This window comes from Haliotis rubra, unplaced genomic scaffold, assembly GCF_003918875.1.
Source record: "Haliotis rubra isolate DU_JTF1 unplaced genomic scaffold, ASM391887v1 Scf336, whole genome shotgun sequence".
NCBI lineage: Eukaryota > Metazoa > Mollusca > Gastropoda > Lepetellida > Haliotidae > Haliotis > Haliotis rubra.
The window spans coordinates 735342-756985 of NW_025767009.1; the positions used below are offsets into that span (position 1 = coordinate 735342).

Sequence of the window (21644 nt, forward strand, 5' to 3'; positions counted from 1 at the left end):
TGAGCTAGCACTATAACACCAGCTTAAGTCTGGGCTAGTACAAGCAGCCGCACATACACATACACACGCATGCACGTCGTCATATGAGCGAAATATTCTCAAGTACGCCATTAACCCCATTTCATCTCACCTCCATTATAATTGGTTGGTTTGTTGTTTAACGCCGCACTCAGCAATATTCCAGCTATATGGCGACGGTCTGTAAATAATCGAGTCTGGACCAGACAATCCAGTGATCAACAGCATGGGCATCAAGCTACGCAACTAGGATACGATGACATGTGTCAACCAAGTCAGTCGCCTCTTACGACAAGCATGGGTTACTGAAGACCAATTCTAACCTAGATCTTCACTTGTTTCATCCAATATAAATATACGTTTAGAATGTTTGCTTTCTGGTGTCTCCAGAGGATATTGTAGTGTGTTAAGTCACCCCACGTACATTGTATTTAAAGATTTTCTAGTGTTTAACACATTCTAACTTTTCTTGGGTATTTGATAATGTCATAACTTATAAATTCATCTTCCAAGAAAATAATTTTTTAAAAATGAATCTTATTTTTTTAGTCAAGTGAAACGTTTCAATTTTTCGTCAGAATTTAGATTTGATGTTTCCAGTCTCTAGAAAAGATTTGTGCGTTTTCGTTCCACTTCCTCCAACCTCTTCGTTACAAATTACCTATCCGTTGATTGATGTCCACGGAGTTCGTTTTAAAAAGGGAAAATGTACACAGTTTGGGAGATTATACATTATATATGTTTAACGAAATAGTTCTCACAATTAGAGACATATATTTATGATTTGACCTTAGTACACACACGTGTGCATTAAGTGTACATCTAGCTAGGTGACTGCAGTTTCTAGAAATTGCTCAGCTAATGACTTAATTTGAGGCGCAAATTAACCGCGAGCTATGCCAGAAATTATAAGCACGTGAAACTCGTGCATGTCAAAAATTGACTGATCAGCTGTTGAGCCGAGAGGTGAAATCTACACAGCTTTCGGGGAACACATTGCAGAATAATATCAATTATAGAGAACCACGTGACGAACTCAACCAATCACCAACAAGCAGCGTTGAGCATTATCATAAAGCACAACCCAGCAGTCATCTTTGTCTCTGTTCATATCGTCTACACCGGATAACATTAGCTGGACTAAATTTGAGCACATTCTTAACAATTTTCCTTACCCAACAAAACGGATTTCATAATTTCCAGGTGAGTACCAAAGGATTATTTCGTTCATTTGAACATTCTAGTATCAAAATTATTTCCTAAAACAAAATGTCGGATCAAGTCATTCCCATTTTATTTATCTAGAATACACATTTTTCGATATGTCACATGTAATGTTGTCCTTATGAAAGATAAAATCAATTTTCCCATTGCTAAGGGACAGCTGTGGCTATTTTTATTACAGGTCGATATATACCCATACAAATAGTATCCGTTATCAACCCACACCGGCCATTGGTGATCAACTTCCCGAGTAGTTTCGTTAAGGTTAAGCAACCTTCAGCATATCGTTTATAAAGAACAAAACGAGGACTTTATACGTGAAACTGTTCCGAAACAGAATCAAAAATATATATTTACATGGCCCAAATTAAACAGCTGATGAACGGCATGTTTCATCTACCGGTACCGTTACGTTGCCCCGTGGATACATTTACACACAATGTGTCATTTATTAAATATATGTCGCCGTTGTGGATCAAAATCCATTGTTTCGATGCCCGTACAGAGTCCAATGCCGGAAAAAATATGCAAGGTGCCGATCGCATGTGTCATAATAACAATACAATATTATATATCTCATATTATCCAGAAACATTCAAACCGGGAAATTATATGGTATCGTTATCATCATCTTTTCCGTGTACAGTTTATTTATAATTTGAATGTCGAAATATTTGTCCACATCGGCTAATACAATGTTCGTGTGATTCATTTCGTAAAATCCACAGGAAACATGGGTAAATATTTGTTACAAATAACGTGTGAGGACATTCAATAAATCCACACAAAGCTCCCTTGAAGGTACAGCGTTATAGGAATATCGACAACAATGCGTAAACAATAGCAACACATGATCGAACTCGTCTACCTCACTAAAACTATGCATGATATCAAGTTTGATCAGTTCAGGCCTTTTATGTTTGTACGATCATGTAGAAATTCATGAATCACGACTGTTGAACATTTGTGGGAATATTTAAAAAAAACATTTCATGAAAGATGCTACTGTTTTGTTGAATTCGTTTAAAATGCATGTGAAACCTTGTTGCCAAACGTCGGTCGCCATGTTTGACTGTAGCTACAGTCGAGGATGAGCTGTAGGAATGTCAGTTAAAACAATCAGCCTCAAGATGTTCCTCTATCTCTCAATCTCCCCCTACGTCCGTATGTTTACGTTGCTTGAATGAGAAACAAGACCCCCTGTCGGGAACAGAGGGCTGGCACGCGACTGGGGTCTGGTGTTACTGACTACTTCACCACCCCTCTCCTACTTCCCCCTCCAACCTCCCGACAGTCCCGACCACGCTGATACTCAAAAACACTGTACACACAGACCTAGACTAACGCTTAGTCCCTGAACATATATAATTTTAAAATAAACCCATTTAAATTGATGAGGAGCCACAGTAAGTTGGGAGATTCGGCCTGGTGATATCTAGACTTGCTTCATTTAAAGCTTTAGCATTGCAGGGAGGGCTAGGCAGTAGGGAAATAATGTGGTTCAGGGACTGTGAGACAGACTAACACAAGCCCTGCTACAGCTGATATTTGTTTAACTTTATAACGGTAATATATCATATTACAAACCTTATAGTGATACATGTTGCCGGGATGTGTTTATAATTATGATGTTAGTACCTGCTTTTTTTCGGGTTAGGCTCATTCATAAATATATACATGTATGTGGGGCTTTTAAATGGACCGGAAGCCTTCTTAAGAAAACGTCAGGTTTGTGGTGATTCTACCACAGTTCTAATGCCACTGCTGCAACAATAGCAGCAAGAAGTACTACTGCTACTACTACTACTACTACTACTACTACTACTACTACTACTGCTACTATCTTACTACTACTACTACTAACTGCTGCTGCTACTACTTTGCTACTACTACTACTACTACTACTACTACTACTACTACTACTACTACATGTACTACTACTACTACGACTACGACTCTAATTGTTCTACAATAGTTCGACACTACACTTACAATAACTACATGTATATATACATATTCAAACCGAATCACACCCCACCCCACCACCCACCACCTATTCCCCACCCCCCCCCCTCACACACACGTAGGATGACTTCATGGTGAGTCTAGGCCTCCACCATTGTTTGCTCCAGGCAAGTCTAGGTACACGTATCTGCAACATCTGGTATGTTTCACGGGCAATAACCCATCAACCAGGGCCTCATCTATATCTATACACGATACAGTCACCGAGTAGAGGGACGTGTAGAGGCTCATCTATATCTATACACGATACAGTCACCGAGTAGAGGGACGTGTAGAGGCGCTAGTTGGTTTCAACCCTTCTGTTCAATTACCCAGTCGTAGTACTTCTTAAGATTGTTACAATAAAGTTGACAAAAAAATTCCTTTAAATTTCAATGACACGTGTACTTTTTAATGATCAGTGTGAGGTTTAACGTACTGTCACTTCGACTAAGGAACAATGAACTGTCAACAATACAACGGGAATAATATACTCATGCCAATAATGATTGTCACCCCCTTCAATTTTTTTAATTGGAGAGGGGATGTGAGGTGTGAGGTGTGGGGGTTGGGGTGTGGAGGGGGGTGACAACCATTATTGGCATGAGTATATAAACATACATACTTGTTTCGTTGTTATATATTTTGATAATCCTTTTTCGTTTGCGTGTTAGATGGTATTAAATATTTCAAATCATTATTATATATTCATGTATAAAGAACGTGATTTGTGTTTAATGGAAGTGTATATTTTTGTTTAATTATTCAATTTATGCATTCTTTACGAGCATTTTCATTTTTCTTGATTGTTTCGGTTTATTATTGATAAAAGGAAGAAAATATTTCATCTGATTTATATGGATATGTGTTAATGTGTCCAATCAATACATTTGATCATGTCACCGGTTAACAATGTTGGTTGAGCATAACTCAGCAATGCGTCCAGCAGTACCGACTTCGGTAATTCGGCGTAATTCAACCATCCTGGATATGGGTAGAATGGCTTGCTTCAAAGGTTATGATTGGTGGTCTTAAAGACTAAGGTATTTCGTAAAATGATTGATATTTATGGTTTTACGTCACCCTAAGGATTGTGGGAATATCAGGGCGGGGGACATACGAAATGAGCTTCAAGTATTGTACCTATGCCAGGACTCGAATTTAACTATTGTTCAACCACCATCACCCCTTTTCTTACAAAATAAAAGTTCCTGCATGTATGAATGTGATACAACAACAAAAGCCAATAGTTTCAGCTGCATGTGTGATGAGATACGTATGCGACCCGACTGTGTGTGTTTACCTATACGTATAAGTAACAGTGTACCTGCCGACCTCTTCAATACCTGTAGCAGCGAAGGCGCGAAATGAAAATACGGTAAAGAAACTATACATGTAGTATGGAAGTGATAATTAACACAGGAATGTAAACAAAACAGTTTTGTGCTACACCCGAACAAAAGTACATGGAGGAATTAGTACAGTCATGCGAGGTTTAGTCCTGTGAATGACGAACATTCTCTTGTCAGTCACCAGCATAACATTGGGAATGAATCGGCTCCGTCCGATAATTGAGTTTATTTAAGGCGTTGTGGCGTGGGGTGGGTGACAAAGGACAGGACTTTTTTAAACAGTTAATACTTACTCGACAACTGTGGTATATAATAACACACTGGTGGGTCAGTGCAAAGCAGAGTGTTTCCAAAGAGATCGACGGAACTAATTTTATCAAACCCGAACGCGGAACTGTCCTGTAATACCGTTGGTAAGAGGAGAGAGAGAGAGAGAGAGAGAGAGAGAGAGAGAGAGAGAGAGAGAGAGAGAGAGAGAGAGAGAGAGAGAGAGAGAGAGAGAGAGAGAGAGAGAGAGATGCTAGGACAGCTAATACAGATTATTTGTAAACTGTCGTCATTATGGCTAAGTTATATTAATTGTAGTATTTCTTTATCTAGACAATGCCGCTCCGTTTAGACAAGGTGGGTTCATCATTGATCTGCTTTAAGAAGAATACAGGTAGAATTGTGCGTTAAAGTAGCTGGTTTATAACATATCATCATACATACAGCATATTGTGTATACTATGTAAACTTGGTTTCCATGGGCGACAAGATCGTTAACTAGGGTTGTTGCTGCTGGTCGTTTGTCTAATGAACATCGGCTCATAAGGAGGGCAGAGAGGCAGGAAATCCTCTCCGATACTTCAACTGTGCCTTGACTTGGCAGGAAACAGCTGGTTACAGCATGTATAGTACCGTGCTTGGCCGGTCAAGCGCTCATTGTCTCTCTGTCGTCATTTTAGACCAACATCTAGTCTCTGAAATTAACATATTTTCAGAAACTATGTTAACATATACTTTCACATATTCAAAACTTGCATGTTCGTTCTTCGGTGTATTTGTTTCGGGGTCTGTACGACAGGCTATCGTCAGTTCTATTAGGTGTTATACGACTAAAACCAGCCTTGCTCCGATGCTGTAATGAACGCTAAGCCCATGAATGTATAGTAATTCTAACCTTTTAAGAGGCAAGTCTAGATAAACTGACAGTACAGTCTAAGGACGCCAGTCTGTTAGAGGAATATGTGTATTTTTTAGAAATTATCATTTGAACTATTAATTATTACCTTAGAGACTTTGCACTGCTTTAACTATATGCAGGAAGTCTGTTTGTTTAATGAGCTTGTTTCTCTTGACTATGACCTTATGAGTGTCGAAAGGTATAGGAACTTTACTTATGTGTCTCAAGCAATTAATTAGATAAATAGTTTTTAATATATTGAACTGATGAAAATCATTTAGGAAAACTGAAAGGTAAAAATACCGAAGAAGAGACGATTACGATGAATAGCCACCCAGGAGCTTACGGGACGATGCGAGTGAGTGAATTGGTCAGTGAGGTTTAACGCCGCTTTTAGCAATATTCCAGCAAACCACGGCAGAGGGACGATGATAGAAGATCAATACAGGTACATCAAATACAACAGACTTCCACTTTAGGACATTGAAATTATTAGGAATATCTCCACCGTTGCTCTGGAAGCCACCACCGTCAAGGGTGCGTTCACGTGTAAATTTGGAATTTCTTGTATGGCTCGATTTCTGAAATGGTTACTTTGATGGAACTTTCCTAAAATTGAAGCAGCATCATTTTCCCAAACTGTGCAAAAAACGTATTTCTAAGTTAAATAGATCTTGATGTCAAACTTTTCATAATTAATTTCACATTAATGTATTTCACAATGAACACAGCGAGACATGTACATGCGCAGACACACCACCAGCTTAGCGCTACACGTCACGTGACATATTAACCTTGGGTCACATTCTCGCTTGGTCGCACGCATCTGGTGGAGGATCCATCACATTCCAGTAATCGCTATATGCATGGGAGGGGTACCTCAACATGATCCTTCACAGAACATACACGATGTGTTGACGAGCTTGTATATATACAGCGTGGCATGTTAATTGCAGTTAATGGAGCATCTTTCAGAAACACGAGCCGTGTCAATAAATAAATCGCGTTCTTGCCTGTCTGGGTCTTCGTTTGATTTCAGGATTCGCTCCAACGAGAACGGGGGATGTTCAGAGTATATCGTTGTTACATCTTTGAGGATAAATACTATTTTAACATATCGATGTATTGCAAGTGGAATGTGTTTCTACCGTGAAATGACAAGCTACGATTTGAAATACAATTGGTATTAATGTTTTCCGAAAAATATTACCTCGTGTTGAGTGTTATCGGAATTTCATGTTTTGACCGATTGTCGTAAAATAAAAAAAATGTTTATCTTTATTTATTACATTTAAAAACACAACTATACCAATGGTTCGAGAACATCCGGAGATAACCAACCCAAACATTCAACGAGCTATGGTTTTTTTTATCATATTATCTAAATTTTCCCTGTGTTTTGGTTACATTTCCTGCATGTTGTCAAAACAAATTCACCAGCACTGATACTGGTGGTGATGGCAGTGTGCGAAATAGTTTCCAGATTTTGCTAGCCAGACGGGCTAGCTATGCCTGAAAGTTACTAGCCCACAAAATTATTCACTGGCCCGAAATTTGAATGTAACCACGGGTTTCATCATTAAGCTGCTAATATGATGAACATTTTTATCAGGCCATAATCTTGCATGGTTTAAAAGTGTATTATAACTTAACAAGTCGGAGAGAGTGATATACATGTATTTACAAAATGACCCCATGAAAATTCACTAACCACTCGGGCCAGTGACTATGGAGATTTACTGGCCCGACTGGATTTTTACTAGCCACGGGCTAGCGGGCCAGTGGCTATTTCGAACACTGGGTGTTGGTGATTAACTTATGTGACTGATCATTGTGATGATATTGGTATTTTAACTGCTTGCATCTGTGTTTTAACTTGTGAAATTTTAACTTTAGTGAAATTACAGTAATTGTTCTGTGACTGATGATTATGTATCACTGATGATGGCGGTGTTGGTGATTAACTTATGCGACTGATCATTGTCATGATATTGGTATTTTAACTTGTTGAATATATGACCTATTAAAGTATAAATCATCATTGCAAGAGTTTAGTTTCATTAATGGAAGAATACCTCATTAGTGGGAGAGTCTACTTTTCTAAAGGTATAACAGCATTTATGTGATGTGAAGTCAACCCTAAGTTTGTTTTGATAAGGGTGTAGGCGAAATGATAGACTAAGGCTTAGTCTCTGAAAATATATAATTTTGATAGTAACAAACAAGCCCATTTATATTGAAAAGGAGCCCTAGGGAGACCAGAGATTCAGAACCTGAACCTGAGGAAATCTAGACTTGCTTTATTTAGGGCTTTAGCACTGCAGAGAGGGCTTGGCAGTAGGGAACTTAATGTGGTTCAGGGACTGTGAGACAGACTAGCGAAATGAGGTCAGGCCCTGATACCACCTTAGGCTAACGTTCGTGGTAATATATGCTATGATTTTCATCGCATATAGACATCGCTTAGTCTCACATCCATTCACGGTTCACGACAAGCCTTGTCAATTGACATATGTTTTGCAATCTACACGTACTCAACGGCTGCCACAGCTAGTACAGTCTGCATCTGACAAGTTGGGTCACTCTCCATATTTGACAAATGAAGCTCAGTAATTTTCCATTTAAATGCGGTCGGTCTGTAAATGATCGAGTTTGGATCAGACTCCCGAATGATTGATATAATGAGCAAACATCCGCGACTTCAGACTACAGATCTGCCAACCAAGTCTCCGAGAATGACCTATTGATCTATTTAGTCTCCATTCATCTACAGCAATGGTTGCTGGGGAATATTTTATGGATGTCATAAACATATTCAGTGTGTAGAATTTCAAAAATACGATATCAATATATTAATATATTGTAGTATATAAATAATTGTATACTAATACATACGAACGATCGACATATCTTTGATGAAAGCTTTTTTTATAAAATAATTCATGGAAGCAAATATACTGTCTGTGTCGTGTAAGACATGATCGATACGGCTTTGGGGATTTAGGATTCACCTTTGCTTGCTTCATGCCAAATTGGCCCTTATTGAGGTCGAACAGTCGCGCTTTGTGTAACACCTGGCTATTGACAAGGCACGCGCGCACGTGGCACGTGAAATATCGATAACGAGGTTCGGACGGGTGGCTGACAGACAACGGGTGACAGCTCACTTGTTATTGATTTCAAGTAGATTTATGTTTCACTCATTTCCACCTGCCCGTTTGACCCTTCAACATGGATTCAATATGGCAGATGCGCTTTCACTTAAAGGTAGTGAGTGAAGGTTGTGTTATGCCGCAATCAACACTACAGCGGATATACAAATACATCAAAACACTTTCACTGCAATTAGTATTAGATATACATTAAACTCTCAGACAATATTATTAAAACATACATATTACACAGCATAATATAATATTTTGATAAACATTGGATACGTCAAGTAATTTTTTTCAAAGAAGAAGAAGAATATTTTTATTCAAGAGTCTAGCGTGTATAATTTTCAAAGGGGTAAAATTTTAGAGTGACGCAAACAAACGCTCATACAGTATTACCCAACCGATCCAGATGTAAGTCGGCTCTTGCAAGAAATATAGGGCATTATATATTTGATGTTTGAAAATCAGGAAAGGGTACTTGGACCAATGATTTGTTTGAAAACAAAACGAAGTGGATTATCTTATAAATTATCTAATTGTGAGTTACAAATTGTACGCTGATATATTTTATTTGAAAGTGTTTAGATCATTTCTTTGATTCATTTAATTGAGATCAATATGTTATTTTCATAACAGGTGCCTTTAGCTCTCAACAGAGCGTTTAACCTTTCAGCAATTCAAGTTGTGGTTAACATGAACAAAATATCTAAGATGTCTCTTGGTTGTCATTCGTCACGAGACCGTGACAAACACAGATGACAAAGGAAAATACTTCCCGTTATATGTTCAGGGCACATGGACATAAAATTACATGAGGTAAATATTTAATAAGGGCACTTTACATTTGTTTAAACAGTAACAGGACAGATGGTTGGACACTTGAATTAACATTGTTTGCAACACAGAAGGAATAACGGCACAGGGCTGGTGGATGGTGTGCATTATTCATATCGGGAATACTCATTGCTATTGTGTACAGTTTACTGCGATGAATAATTAACCATGTCCATATTTGGTTAAAGAGGCAATTACATATTACTGAATGTGATCCTCAAGTGTAGGGGCGATTTTCTTGAACGAATTTCCTGACCCAATTAGCGCTGTGTGTATGTTAATGCATGGGCAGACATCGGTGCGCGACTGGTACATTCAGATACATACATACATATATATATATAGATCTATTTGTGGAGTATACATGTATATGTATATTCATGACAATTTGTGCATAACATTTCGGTACAGTTACGCCAAATTAAACGACAATGTGGGTTAAAGGTTATTTTTCTTTTTCCGCACATGCGTTTGAAAGTAAATTGAAATATTTGTTCAACTTAAGAAACTGGGAGACATCAAAACAATAATTTCTGCATACACGTAACATTATGTAATGCTGCTTAACTTTACACAGTATGATTAAACATATATATGATATATACTTATCATTAAGCAACCATTTGGCAATTTCTTCATTATTTCTTTCCCGAAATTTTCAAACATACGTACATTAATCCACAACTATTGTTTATATCATTTCGAAAAGTCCAGCTATAGCAATATTCCATGTGTCAGTTAAAAATACATGCATGTATGAGCAGTTGACATTGTTCTGTCATCATTTCAACAATGGAAATCCCCATATGATTGACACGTTGAAACAAAACACCAACGTGCCCAAGTTACCCAACAACACACGAGGAAGTGCCACGAGCAGTAGGAAGTATTGCTAAACACAATAGAAAGCAGGTGACACAATGTGTTAGTTTTACAGAGAAGATGGGCACAAGGGTAGCTTGATTACCTTAATCCGCGCTAATCCCTACAGATCCCCCGACAATGGTTGTTTGCATTTGGGTTATGAAGACTATTCAGTTTTGAGTAATATATCATTAATATTTGCCTGTCAATGGATGCGTGTCAAACGTAGACCATATATAAGTAAACGTGAAATCGAGCTAGACACAAAACTCTCCTGTTCCACTTTGAACAAGTATTCCGAATTGCCTCTGAACGCTCGATTGAAACTTTGTAGGTAAGTGTTATCAAGATTATTTATATAAACGTTAGTTTCCAGGTACTGTAAACTTGTGGGGTTTTTTTGGTGTTGTTTTGTTGTTGTTGTTTTGGGGTTTTGTTTTATGGGGGGTTGTTTTGTTTTGTTTGTTTTTTTTGGGAGTTTGTTTATTTTTATTTATTCAATTATTTTATTTTATATATTTTGGGTGGTGTGTGTTAAATATAACACTTATGCATTGGTGAATTTTGTGTATTAGTAACTTTGAGTAAGTCTCTGCTTTAAACAGTTGAAGAACATTCTTTCTGGAGTCATGTGAGCGCGAGATTGTAGTATTGGCGAAGCGTTCGTAAAATGGACATGCGCGGCGATTTTCGGTTCAGCGGTAGAGTGCATGGTCCCTGGTCGATTTCTGTTTTAACTTCACATTTGAGGGAGGTGAAACAATCAGTTTAGACTGTTGTAGCTTATTTATATCAGAAGCCAAAGTTCATAACTGGATACCATTACAACCTTCAAACAATAGTATTAAAAAACAGAGTAGGACAAAACGGTAGATTTTACGAAATATGCTTGAAGTAAGGTACAAAAAATATTTTATTGCAATAAAATCATCATTTGATATGAGAAGGGATTCCGCTACATTAATAGAAACTATGTAACTAACATTTTATTTCAATAAATGCATCGAAAACAAATCACATAGACAGTATCTTTATTTTCAAATCCACCAACGGTCATCTGTAGCTTGGGCAGTGTTTGCCCTTGATCCTGAAATGCTGCAGGCCCTAAGGACCCAGAATCATAAATAGTTGTGGGTCCTGATCAGAATGTGTAGGTCCTATATTTTAGCTACAATATAAGTTATTCCCAGTCGACAAACATGTGACAACTAACAAACTGAGTTAAAGAGTTTAAAGATTATATCTCAGTAATCTAAGTTGCTTCCTCGAAAATGAAAGTCGTTTCACTTGGGTAAACAGGTACTGATCGAGATGAAAACTTGAAATTACTGAATGATATTTTCTGAAAAATATAACTCTTAGTTATTGGGGATGAAAAAGCTGTCGGCCATATGGACCTGCAGAAAACAAAAGCTGTGGGTCCGAATGGTTTTCAATCGGCTGCGGGCCTAAGGACCGACGTTAATTTCGAATGCTGAGCTGGATATTGTCATACTTTATCATCTATGTTTAAAATGGCTGCCGTGTAGTGCTCAGGCTGTTTGTAACATGCTTGGATTATCACGTCATACATGACAATATATGTTTACCTATTATTGACGTTCAAGAAACAGCTGTTGCTATCACATCATAAATCCAATTACTGGTTCTTTGCAACAGAATGTTTGTTTAGCGGATTGTACTCTTAGCATCTTCATCCACCCTGTTTTAAATCGCTAACATAAACAGCATCAATTACTTGATAAGATCACACAAAGATCGCAGCTCCGATCAGCTGTCACGTGTTTCGCTCCAATAACCTTTTAAACTCCGCCCCTTACAGATTAAAACTCTTGACCAATGAGAAATCGCTATATCAACATGTCGAGTGTCTTTATATACTGATGAATACACTGGACTTTCATAGGACGTCGTTGTAGGTGTACATACGCGTTAGATATAATATTTAGCTGGGTTTCATGAAAATAGAAGAACGTTATCTTATCGGAAACGAAGGTGTCTCTGATATTTTACTGTCACAACATAGGTTTTGCTTTGTTTTCGGCGACTGTATCTTCTCTTCTCTGGGGTAGGCTGATTACGGATAAATGTGTTTGTTAGGAAGGACTTGGACAGTAAGGCTTCTGTAAAATGGATCAGCCAATGTGTATAACTACTCAAGTTCTTATAATTACAAAGCTTACTGTGGCCGTACGCTTTCAAGCTCAGGGTGGTATCTCGTAATGGAAGTTGTTTCATCGAATCGTTGCTGAAGTCACTGGAGATGCAGTACATAGTCCCACTCAGTTGTCAGCATGTGCCGTATGATGAGCTTAAACGCGTAGAAATCTTGAAATCTTCACTCACAAGTGTTAACCTTGTATGTGATTCACCTGTGGGATAAGATGACAAACCATTTATCTCTGGTCCACCCACGGTCCGATATCCACATCTGCCTCCATCCACTTCATCCATTAACTCTTCAGATTCATTTTACTGTATATATTCCCATGTGTTCAGTGTCTAAACTGTTGTGTTCCAGTGCTCCCTGCCGTGACCGCTGTCCACTGTAAGATGGGTGCTTGTTGTACAAAGACGCAGAAGCTGGACCTGACCCGCCTGGACCTGACCGAGGTGTTTTCGGACTATATCTGGAACAAGCTGTACCCAGAGGATGTGGGCAAACTCAAGGCCGCCATGACGCGGAGGAGCAAGTGCAAGATTGAAATCAGGTACAGGACCAACCAGTCGCGAATCGATGTTAAACCATTATCACTGAACATACTTAACCTATGAATAATATCATTTATCCTACTTTCATAATTCGAAGACTTATTAGTTGGTCTCGGAGGCGTGTGGTTGTTCTTCATTCCCTTTGGCAATGTTGCAGCCAAATGACGACGGAATGTCTGTAATGGGATTCACCCATGGAATATACTTTATATCTTGGTAACCATTCTCTTCCCACATATGTTGCTCAAGTCATGTCTTCCCAAGATATGACTTGAGCAACCTCTGTGGGAAGAGAATGCTTGGTAACGTGATGTTCCGGAAACACCAAACAAAATATGCGCAAGCGTCTTGTCCAGTGCAGAGTTATAAACTGTGGCATTCCAAAAGAGTGCAAATGCTATGGAAGAAAGCTGTAGTTAAGTACGTGTATTTGTTTTGAGGAGCTAGATCGTTTGAGACAGGAATGGAATGACTTCTCCACCCTTTGATAAAACCAGGGAGACTATATAACGGGGTGTTGTAGATTATCCCTGATAAAACAGACTAACTGCCGTGGCTATTAACCCAAGCACATACAAGTAATGCAACAAATGCTAAACATAAAAACACTTGAAATAAAAAATCTAAAATTCTATTCCTATAAAACTCTGTACTGTACACAATATCCTGTTACGTAAATGCAAAAGACACAGGGTCGTGAAAGGTTTCAATGTTTTTGACTTCGATATGTTTGACAATGTTTATTCTGAAATAGTTTCCTAACGTATACATGGCTTCTGTGTTTCAGATGGGAGTACCTTCAGAAGTCCAGTTCCACGGAGTGGCACGACCGTGCTCAAGACATCGACACAGAACCTGAGGAGCCAGTATGTATGCACTTTGCCCACTACGAGAACAACACAGGCGAAGAACAGAAGTTCAGCTTCGGCGCTGAGCGGGAAACAGTGTCGTCTGCTACCTTTGAGTTCCTGGAGAGCTACACTGTGGGTAAAGAGGCAAGCATTGAAATCGGGATTCCGGACTATTTGAAAATAGGCGCCGGCGTCAACGAAGAGGTTACTATGGAAAAAAGCAACAGCAAAACGTTCGAAACTCGACTCCAGTGGAGTATCAACTCCGACATCAGTGTCAATGTAGGTCAGAAAACCAAGGCCGAGATGAAAATTGTAGAAAAGAAAACACTGTCGGACTTTACCGTCGTCAGCAGGATGAGTTACAACGACACCAAGGAGACCAACAGGCGGCGTCTACCATACGTTATCAGAGATAAGGACGACAACGTTCTGTCTGTCGGCAGCATTTTGAACCTCGAGGCGCCATTCCGGGGCCGTCTGCCGGAAAAGTGCGAGATGGTGACATTCGAAGATGGCGGACGGACCATGGTCATCCGGGTTTCTGGCACATGCAAAAGCATCACGTGGCAGGAACAGCACGTGAAGGTCGAGTCCGAGAAACTACCTTAGAACAGTACGGCTGTTGATGTTGTCAAGGCGTCTTTGTAACGAATCAAACTCCATGGATTTACAACATCCCAAATTCAAACGCTTGGTACAGACTCTACACAATCAAATAGTGCCATATTATATATGTTGACGGATGTCCTTGACCGTAAACATTTGAAGGAAGGTCCATCACTAGCTTTGCGAGAGCTATACTCTCATGTACTCTCAAGCTATACTGTTCATGTATAAGGTCAAGAATACTCCCACCGCATACGCAGTAGTACTGGGTTTGGGTCATGTATCACTATAACCTGTGTCCTATAAGATAGACCGATCAGCCCTGTTCGACACAATGAACTTCAGTTTCTAGGTCGCTTCGATCTAGACGGAGAGAAACATGGAGATTCCTTCAAAGAGTAACTTCTACTTCAGCATAAATTCGACATAAGTGTTATCAATACTACTTTCCTGGTATCAAATACCCTGCAAACATATCTAGAGAACTGCGCACGAAAATCTCTACCACTTTTTTAATGAGATTTTTTAAATTACTGATGCATGCAATGTCTTTCATCTCTGTGAGAGAGTTCTGTTTATGGAACAAATATATGCGTGGCTTTTAATGCGTCCTTCATATCATTGAAATCATTTTATGGAAAACATAAATGTATTCAGATTGTTTGCATAGACATCGAGTTTGATTGGGCTTCGCGTAATTTGGTTATTTGGCAGATCTGTTCTCACAAAAGTTGTTTCATGTGTTTCCATGACTATTCTTGCGTTGTGACGTGACGGAGACAGTTACGGGGGAAGCAGCTGAACCAGGTAAACGTCTTCATATAAAAGGTCAACACGAGACTGGAAAGGAGATCTTAACACCAACATTCGTGACCATTCTTGTCATTCCGATAAATGCCGATTCCGGAAACACCCGAGTGCAAAATCGCTGGGGAGACGAGGTCCATGTTATTCAGTTTCGTCGGTGGTTGCAAAACTTTTCAGCGAGACGCCCCAGAACAACTAAAGGCCCACATCCGTGACGACTGTTGGAATAAGCACCAGTGAAAGGTAATCAACTGATTATCTGAATCTTACTGCGACATTCCCGTCACATTATTGGGGCAGTCTTTTATATTCCTTTGATATGGGCAGTAACATCTATTGTCGAACCGTGCTTTATTTAAATTCATTGCTAGTGCCAATGCATGTGCTCAGAGTAAATCATGTGTGATACTGTATATGCTGACTTTTGTAAATATGACATTTTTTTTTGTAACGTATGTTTATATTTCATCATGAATGCTTTTGAAATAAATATCTGAACATTTATAAAAACGAATTTTGTCATATTTTATATTTTAAGGCAATCAGAAAGCGAAGATGCATATGGGTGTATCGAAACGTGTTTTAATGCAGAAAGACAATGGATCATGCACGTGTCATCTTCGTGGTAATCATGATGTGTCGTATCCTAGATCGATGCTCATGATGTTGATCACTGGATTGTCTGACCCAGACTGAATGATTTACAGACCGCCTCCATGTAGCTGGAATATTGAATAAGAGCGGCGAAAAAATAAACTCACTCATTCATGATGTGAGCCTTTCCCTGGCATGCATCGGTTGGTTATATGCGGCAATTTGCTCTCCAGATTTGTACCCCTTGCCTGTGTCAGGATCCGCTGATCCTATTTTGGAATTCCAATACAGGTCCACGTCCTCCCGGAGTTCCACAATGTCATACACGTCCTTCTTCATTCATTTGGCTCAGTGAAATGACAAACTGTTTTTCAAAATGTCGTCAAACCTAACTTACTTGCAAAACATGTAAGTCAGTCAGTATATGCTGACATACGGTTATATTACTGAAATACTGGGTGGTTAAAGCGTCCGCTCGTCACGCCAAGGACCCAGATTCGATACCCCACATGGGTACAATGTGTGAAGCCCACTTCTGGTGTAACCCGTTATGATATTGCTGGAATATTGCTAAAAGCGGCGTAAAACCATACTCACTCACTCACTACTGAAGTATACACAGTGTATTCGTCAGGCTTGTGTTGTGGCGTCACATTGAGCACGTTCATATAAGCTGTGAGTACAGTCAGCCTCAGTACCCAACTCCGCAGTCCGGGACAGTCTTCTGTTGACTGGTGAGCCTGTAGCAGGACGTGGAGACATCCAGCAGATGACGTCCTTACCTTGCTAGATTGCTTAGAGGATAAACCTATTTGGGCATCCTACTTTGAATAAAAAACTCAGTGGTTCGAATCCCATCACAGAACTCCTACATTTTATACACTGTGAGTGTACGTCACTGGCCTGTCTGGTCCAGTTTGGGTTATTTATTAAACATCTATTCACTCGTAAAACGAAATCATTGCCAACTGTCTTTATTTAAGATAAACAAAAACTAATGATGCCATGTATTTCGATTTGAAACGATTTTTAAATATTGCTTCTTCTGGATGTAGGTGCCCGTTACATGGTAGACAATGGTTTAGATGCTAAACAGAACACTGCACAAAAGCAATGAATATAGCTTATGTCTTTAATGGTGATTGTACTTTTAATATCTCCAGGTCGCTAATTGTCACGTTAGATATTCAGGAAAGACATGCTATATAGTAACATGGAGCTTGAATTTGTCTTGAACAAGACACATTCTTCCGAATCCAAGTAGATGTATTATACGGAGGTGCAGATAAGCTGCGTATCCGCGTAAAGTACGCAAATATTTATGTGAAACCTCAATTCCTATTAAGTCTATTGCGTACAAGTACAATTGAATTTTTGTAAAATACTCAATAAATATGATCTTACATGCGGACACAAAAACATGTGATGCAGGTTACTAAGGATGGATAAAATAACTGAGGTATATTGAGAGGTTCTGTTTCAGCACACGAACTTGGCAACTTGCAGTCTTTCTTATCGTTTCTCATATACTCATGCCAATAATCACCCCCTCCCCACCCTAACACCACACAAACCTCACAGATCAAATTAAACAAATAACAAACACGTAATTACAGATCAACATAAATAACAAACACGTAAACCAACATTTAAACTTTATTATATTTTTACAATTAATGGAAAATGGCAAAATACCCAACTGAATTTGAGTGAAGTGGGTACAATTTATTTGGTTACTCAAAGGAAAATTAGGATACCCAATTGAGATGAACACAAGCGAGTACACAACTCAATGACCCAAACAGTTTCCTGTAGATCTGATTATAACGACCGTCTCTTTCCACATATTTATGAAAGCCCAAAATATGGACTAAACACGTCATATGCGATTGTACCAGTCAAATGTCAAGAGGGAATAAATGGCGTTACGATGATCCCTGACAGAATTAAATGTTTATAGCACTGCACCAAACTATTTGATTCCTTCCTTAAGTGGAAAAGTGAAATAACAGCGATGTCTTTCAACATGACCCGTGAAGACCCGGGTTAGAACTGGCCTGCAGCAACCCATGCTTTTCGTAGGAGATGACTAACGATATCGCTGATGTGGTTGAGGCATGTCATGCGTAGACCGATGCTCATGATGTCAGTCACAGCATTGTCTGGTCCAGGGTCCCGTTCCTCAAAGCGATCGTAGCGCTAAGATACCATACTTTAACATGGACTTACGACTGTCGTAGCGCTATGCTCGCTTTGACGAAATGGGGCTCTGAACAGAACAGAACTTTGTTACACTCAAGGCTATATACATAACATATTGAGGATTAACGGGAGAACATTGTGATTAATGGCGGATAAAGATATAACTGGATAGACTGTATTATTAACACACCGCCGTTAAATAGCTGGAATATTGTCGCGTCAAACAAACCAGTGATGGACATCATACAACCAACATTTTCAGCCAATGATTTGTTTAAGTAGTATTCTAGAAGTTGGTGGTATAGAGATGGCAAGGAAGTTGATCATCCATAACGTTTTGCCATCATATGCTTGAAAACGGTATAAGGATCTATACCGAAACGTCGCCATTGTTAAAATAAAGAAGTTGATCATCCATAAGGGATCCATCTCTATTATAAGCCAGGTTGAACCAAAAGCTTCCCCGACCCAACTTTCAACCTTAAGTATTTACAGCAATTTCCGCGTTAGTAGCACAAATATTATTATGATATGGGAAGATTTAAACAAAGCACTTAAGCAATATTTGATTGATCAATTAGATAAACAACATGTGTGAGCAGTTGATTTTTTCTGTCATTTCAACAATGGAAACCCCCATATGATTGACACGTTGAAACAAAACACCAACGTGCCCCAGTTACACGAGGAAGAGCCACAAGCAGGAGGAAGTATTGCTAAACACAATAGAAAGCAGGTGACACAATGTGTTAGTTTTACTGAGAGAATTGGTAGCTTGATTACCTTAATCCGCGCTAATCCCTGCATATCCCCCGACAATGGTTATTTCTATTTGGGTTATGAAGACTATTCAATTTTGAGTAATATATCATTAATATTTGCCTGTCAATGGATGCGTGTCAAACGTAGACCATATATAAGAAAACGTGATATCGAGCAAGACTCACAACAAATATTCCGGTGTGACTCTGATTTGGTCGTTTGAAATTAAAATGTGTAGGTAAGTGTGTTGAGTTACCCAACAACACACGAGGAAGTGCCACGAGCAGTAGGAAGTATTGCTAAACACAACACAACGCAGGTGACACAATGTGTTTTACTAACAAGATGGTCATAAGGGAGCTTGATTACCTTAATCCGCTCTAATCCCGACAAATCCCCCGACAATGGTTATTTGTATTGGGCTTATGAAGTCTACTCAGTTTTTAATATTATTTCATTGATATTTTCCCGTCAGTAGGGACATATACAAAGGTAGACCATAAATAAGTAAACTCATGGTAGAGGTATAAATACTTTCCTGTTCTGATTCTTAAAGGTTTTATGTCGCATTGAGATGTTTATACTCTCCTTGTGTCTGGCGGAGGAGTAGTTCTTGTGTTCTTCAGAATGTATTAAAGTCATAGGTCTTCCTGTCCTCCTATGTGAATGAGAATGTGCTAGTTCTATCAAAGCACAACGTTGTATAAATACTGCGTGTAAGGTCTATCTGCCAGAGCATATGCCCATTGTAGCATGCCATTCTCTCGGGATGTCGTGTTAACCACAGGACGAGTCAACGCCAATGAAGAAAATATATCAATCTCTTCCTGAAACGACTGAGTGTCTCTTAGGTGCCTGTCTCAAAGCTAATGTAGAACCACTGGTAGCATGGACCCTGTTAAATCATCACCAACAAGAAAGGCAATGTCTGTAACTGGGCGAATTTATTTTACACCAACTTTCACTAAACCCGACACTAAATTTGACTGAAAATATGGTCACAATCAAATGAAATCAAACAATCAGGCTTTTGCCAGTATCTAGAATTAATCCCCGACAGCTAATCTGGTCGTGAATCCTGTATGAACCGACCCGTGAAGATCCGGGTTAGAATATTTATCTCCAGTAACCCATGTTTGTCGTAAGAGGCGACTAACGGGATCGGGTGGTCAGGCACGCTGACTTGGTTGACACATGTCATCGTTTCCCAATTGCGCAGATCGATACTCATGCTGTTGATCACTGGATTGTCTGGTCCAGACTCGATTATTTACAGACCGCCGTCATATAGCTGAATGCGGCGTAAAACTAAACTCACTCACTGTATGAACCGACGGTGCAGTGTGTTTTCCGAAATGGAATTAATTACTTGACGAGCTAGGATTCGATCCTGTCTGAACGGAAGGAGTGACTTTTCTTGACCTGAGTTACCCAACTGACCTGACCTGAAATAACCCTGACCATTCTTGGGAGAAGTAACCATTCTTTCTCCAGTTACCCTTATGAGTAACCGAGTAATCATCTGTCGAGGTTGCAGTTTGGTGTAAATGACCAGCCTTCTGTGAATCTATAAATAAGACCTAATCTTTGTATGCATGCACTGCTTGAATATGCTTCAGCTTATCAAAATCCTAACCAAGATCTTTCCAAAAACATCTTCTATCACACAACGTCTCTTTTTAACAATAAGCTAGACAGGTTTTATCGAACCTTTTTCTGACATTAGTCATGTATGCCTAAAATTCTCCAAGGCCGAAATAGTAAAGAAGATGATATCCATAAATCTTGTTTTTCTTATGTATTCCACTTCTAAATGCCCTTCAAAGATTCGAAATAACATTTTCCCACTTCTTCTTTTTGAACTAACGTTAACGTCAACTGTTTAACAAACTTCATGCTTATACGGGCAGTGGGGTAGCCTAGTGGTTAAAGCATCAACTCTTCACGCCGAAGACCCGGTACATTGTGGGAAACCGATTTCTGGTATCCCCGCCGTGATATTGCAGGAATATTGCTAAAAGCGGCGTAAAACCATACTCACTCAATCATGCTTATAAATACTCTAGGTTTGCAATAACTACCCAATAACGATATGTCCATTGTGTCAATTCAAATTTGCAACCACCTCCACAGAATGTATAAAGAACTCCAGTGAAGGATTAGGCTGATATTAAAGTTCAAAGGAAGTTTGATAACTTTGAATTTGTTTTCAGTAAGATCAGTTCCTTTAATCTTAAATTCCCCCTTTAAAGGTTCCCCACGTGGTAATTCATTCAAATTTAGCGGACGGATAGGCGCTCGTCAGGATAGTAGTTCTCACATTTACCTTCTGTGCACATATATCTTATAATCAACCACGCAGAAATGTTATGAAATTGTCCGGTGTGATCTTGCATCGACAAAAGCACATTATGCTCATTTTAGAGTATAGATATGGATATTTATCACACAGTCATGTCAATGTCTGATTTTGATGTTTGATAGTGTA

At 39.1% G+C, this 21644-nt stretch overlaps 1 protein-coding gene across 1 annotated transcript; it reads left to right on the top strand.

Annotated features, from left to right (window-relative positions):
- Nucleotides 1-1070: 1070 nt before the first annotated feature.
- LOC124284405 lies at nt 1071-16108 on the top strand. The gene is made up of 3 exons (XM_046720493.1): nt 1071-1221; nt 13141-13330; nt 14119-16108. Exons 2-3 carry the CDS (start codon nt 13173-13175, stop codon nt 14792-14794), a joined length of 834 nt encoding a protein of 277 aa, XP_046576449.1. The 5' UTR covers nt 1071-1221; nt 13141-13172; the 3' UTR covers nt 14795-16108.
- Nucleotides 16109-21644: the final 5536 nt, after the last annotated feature.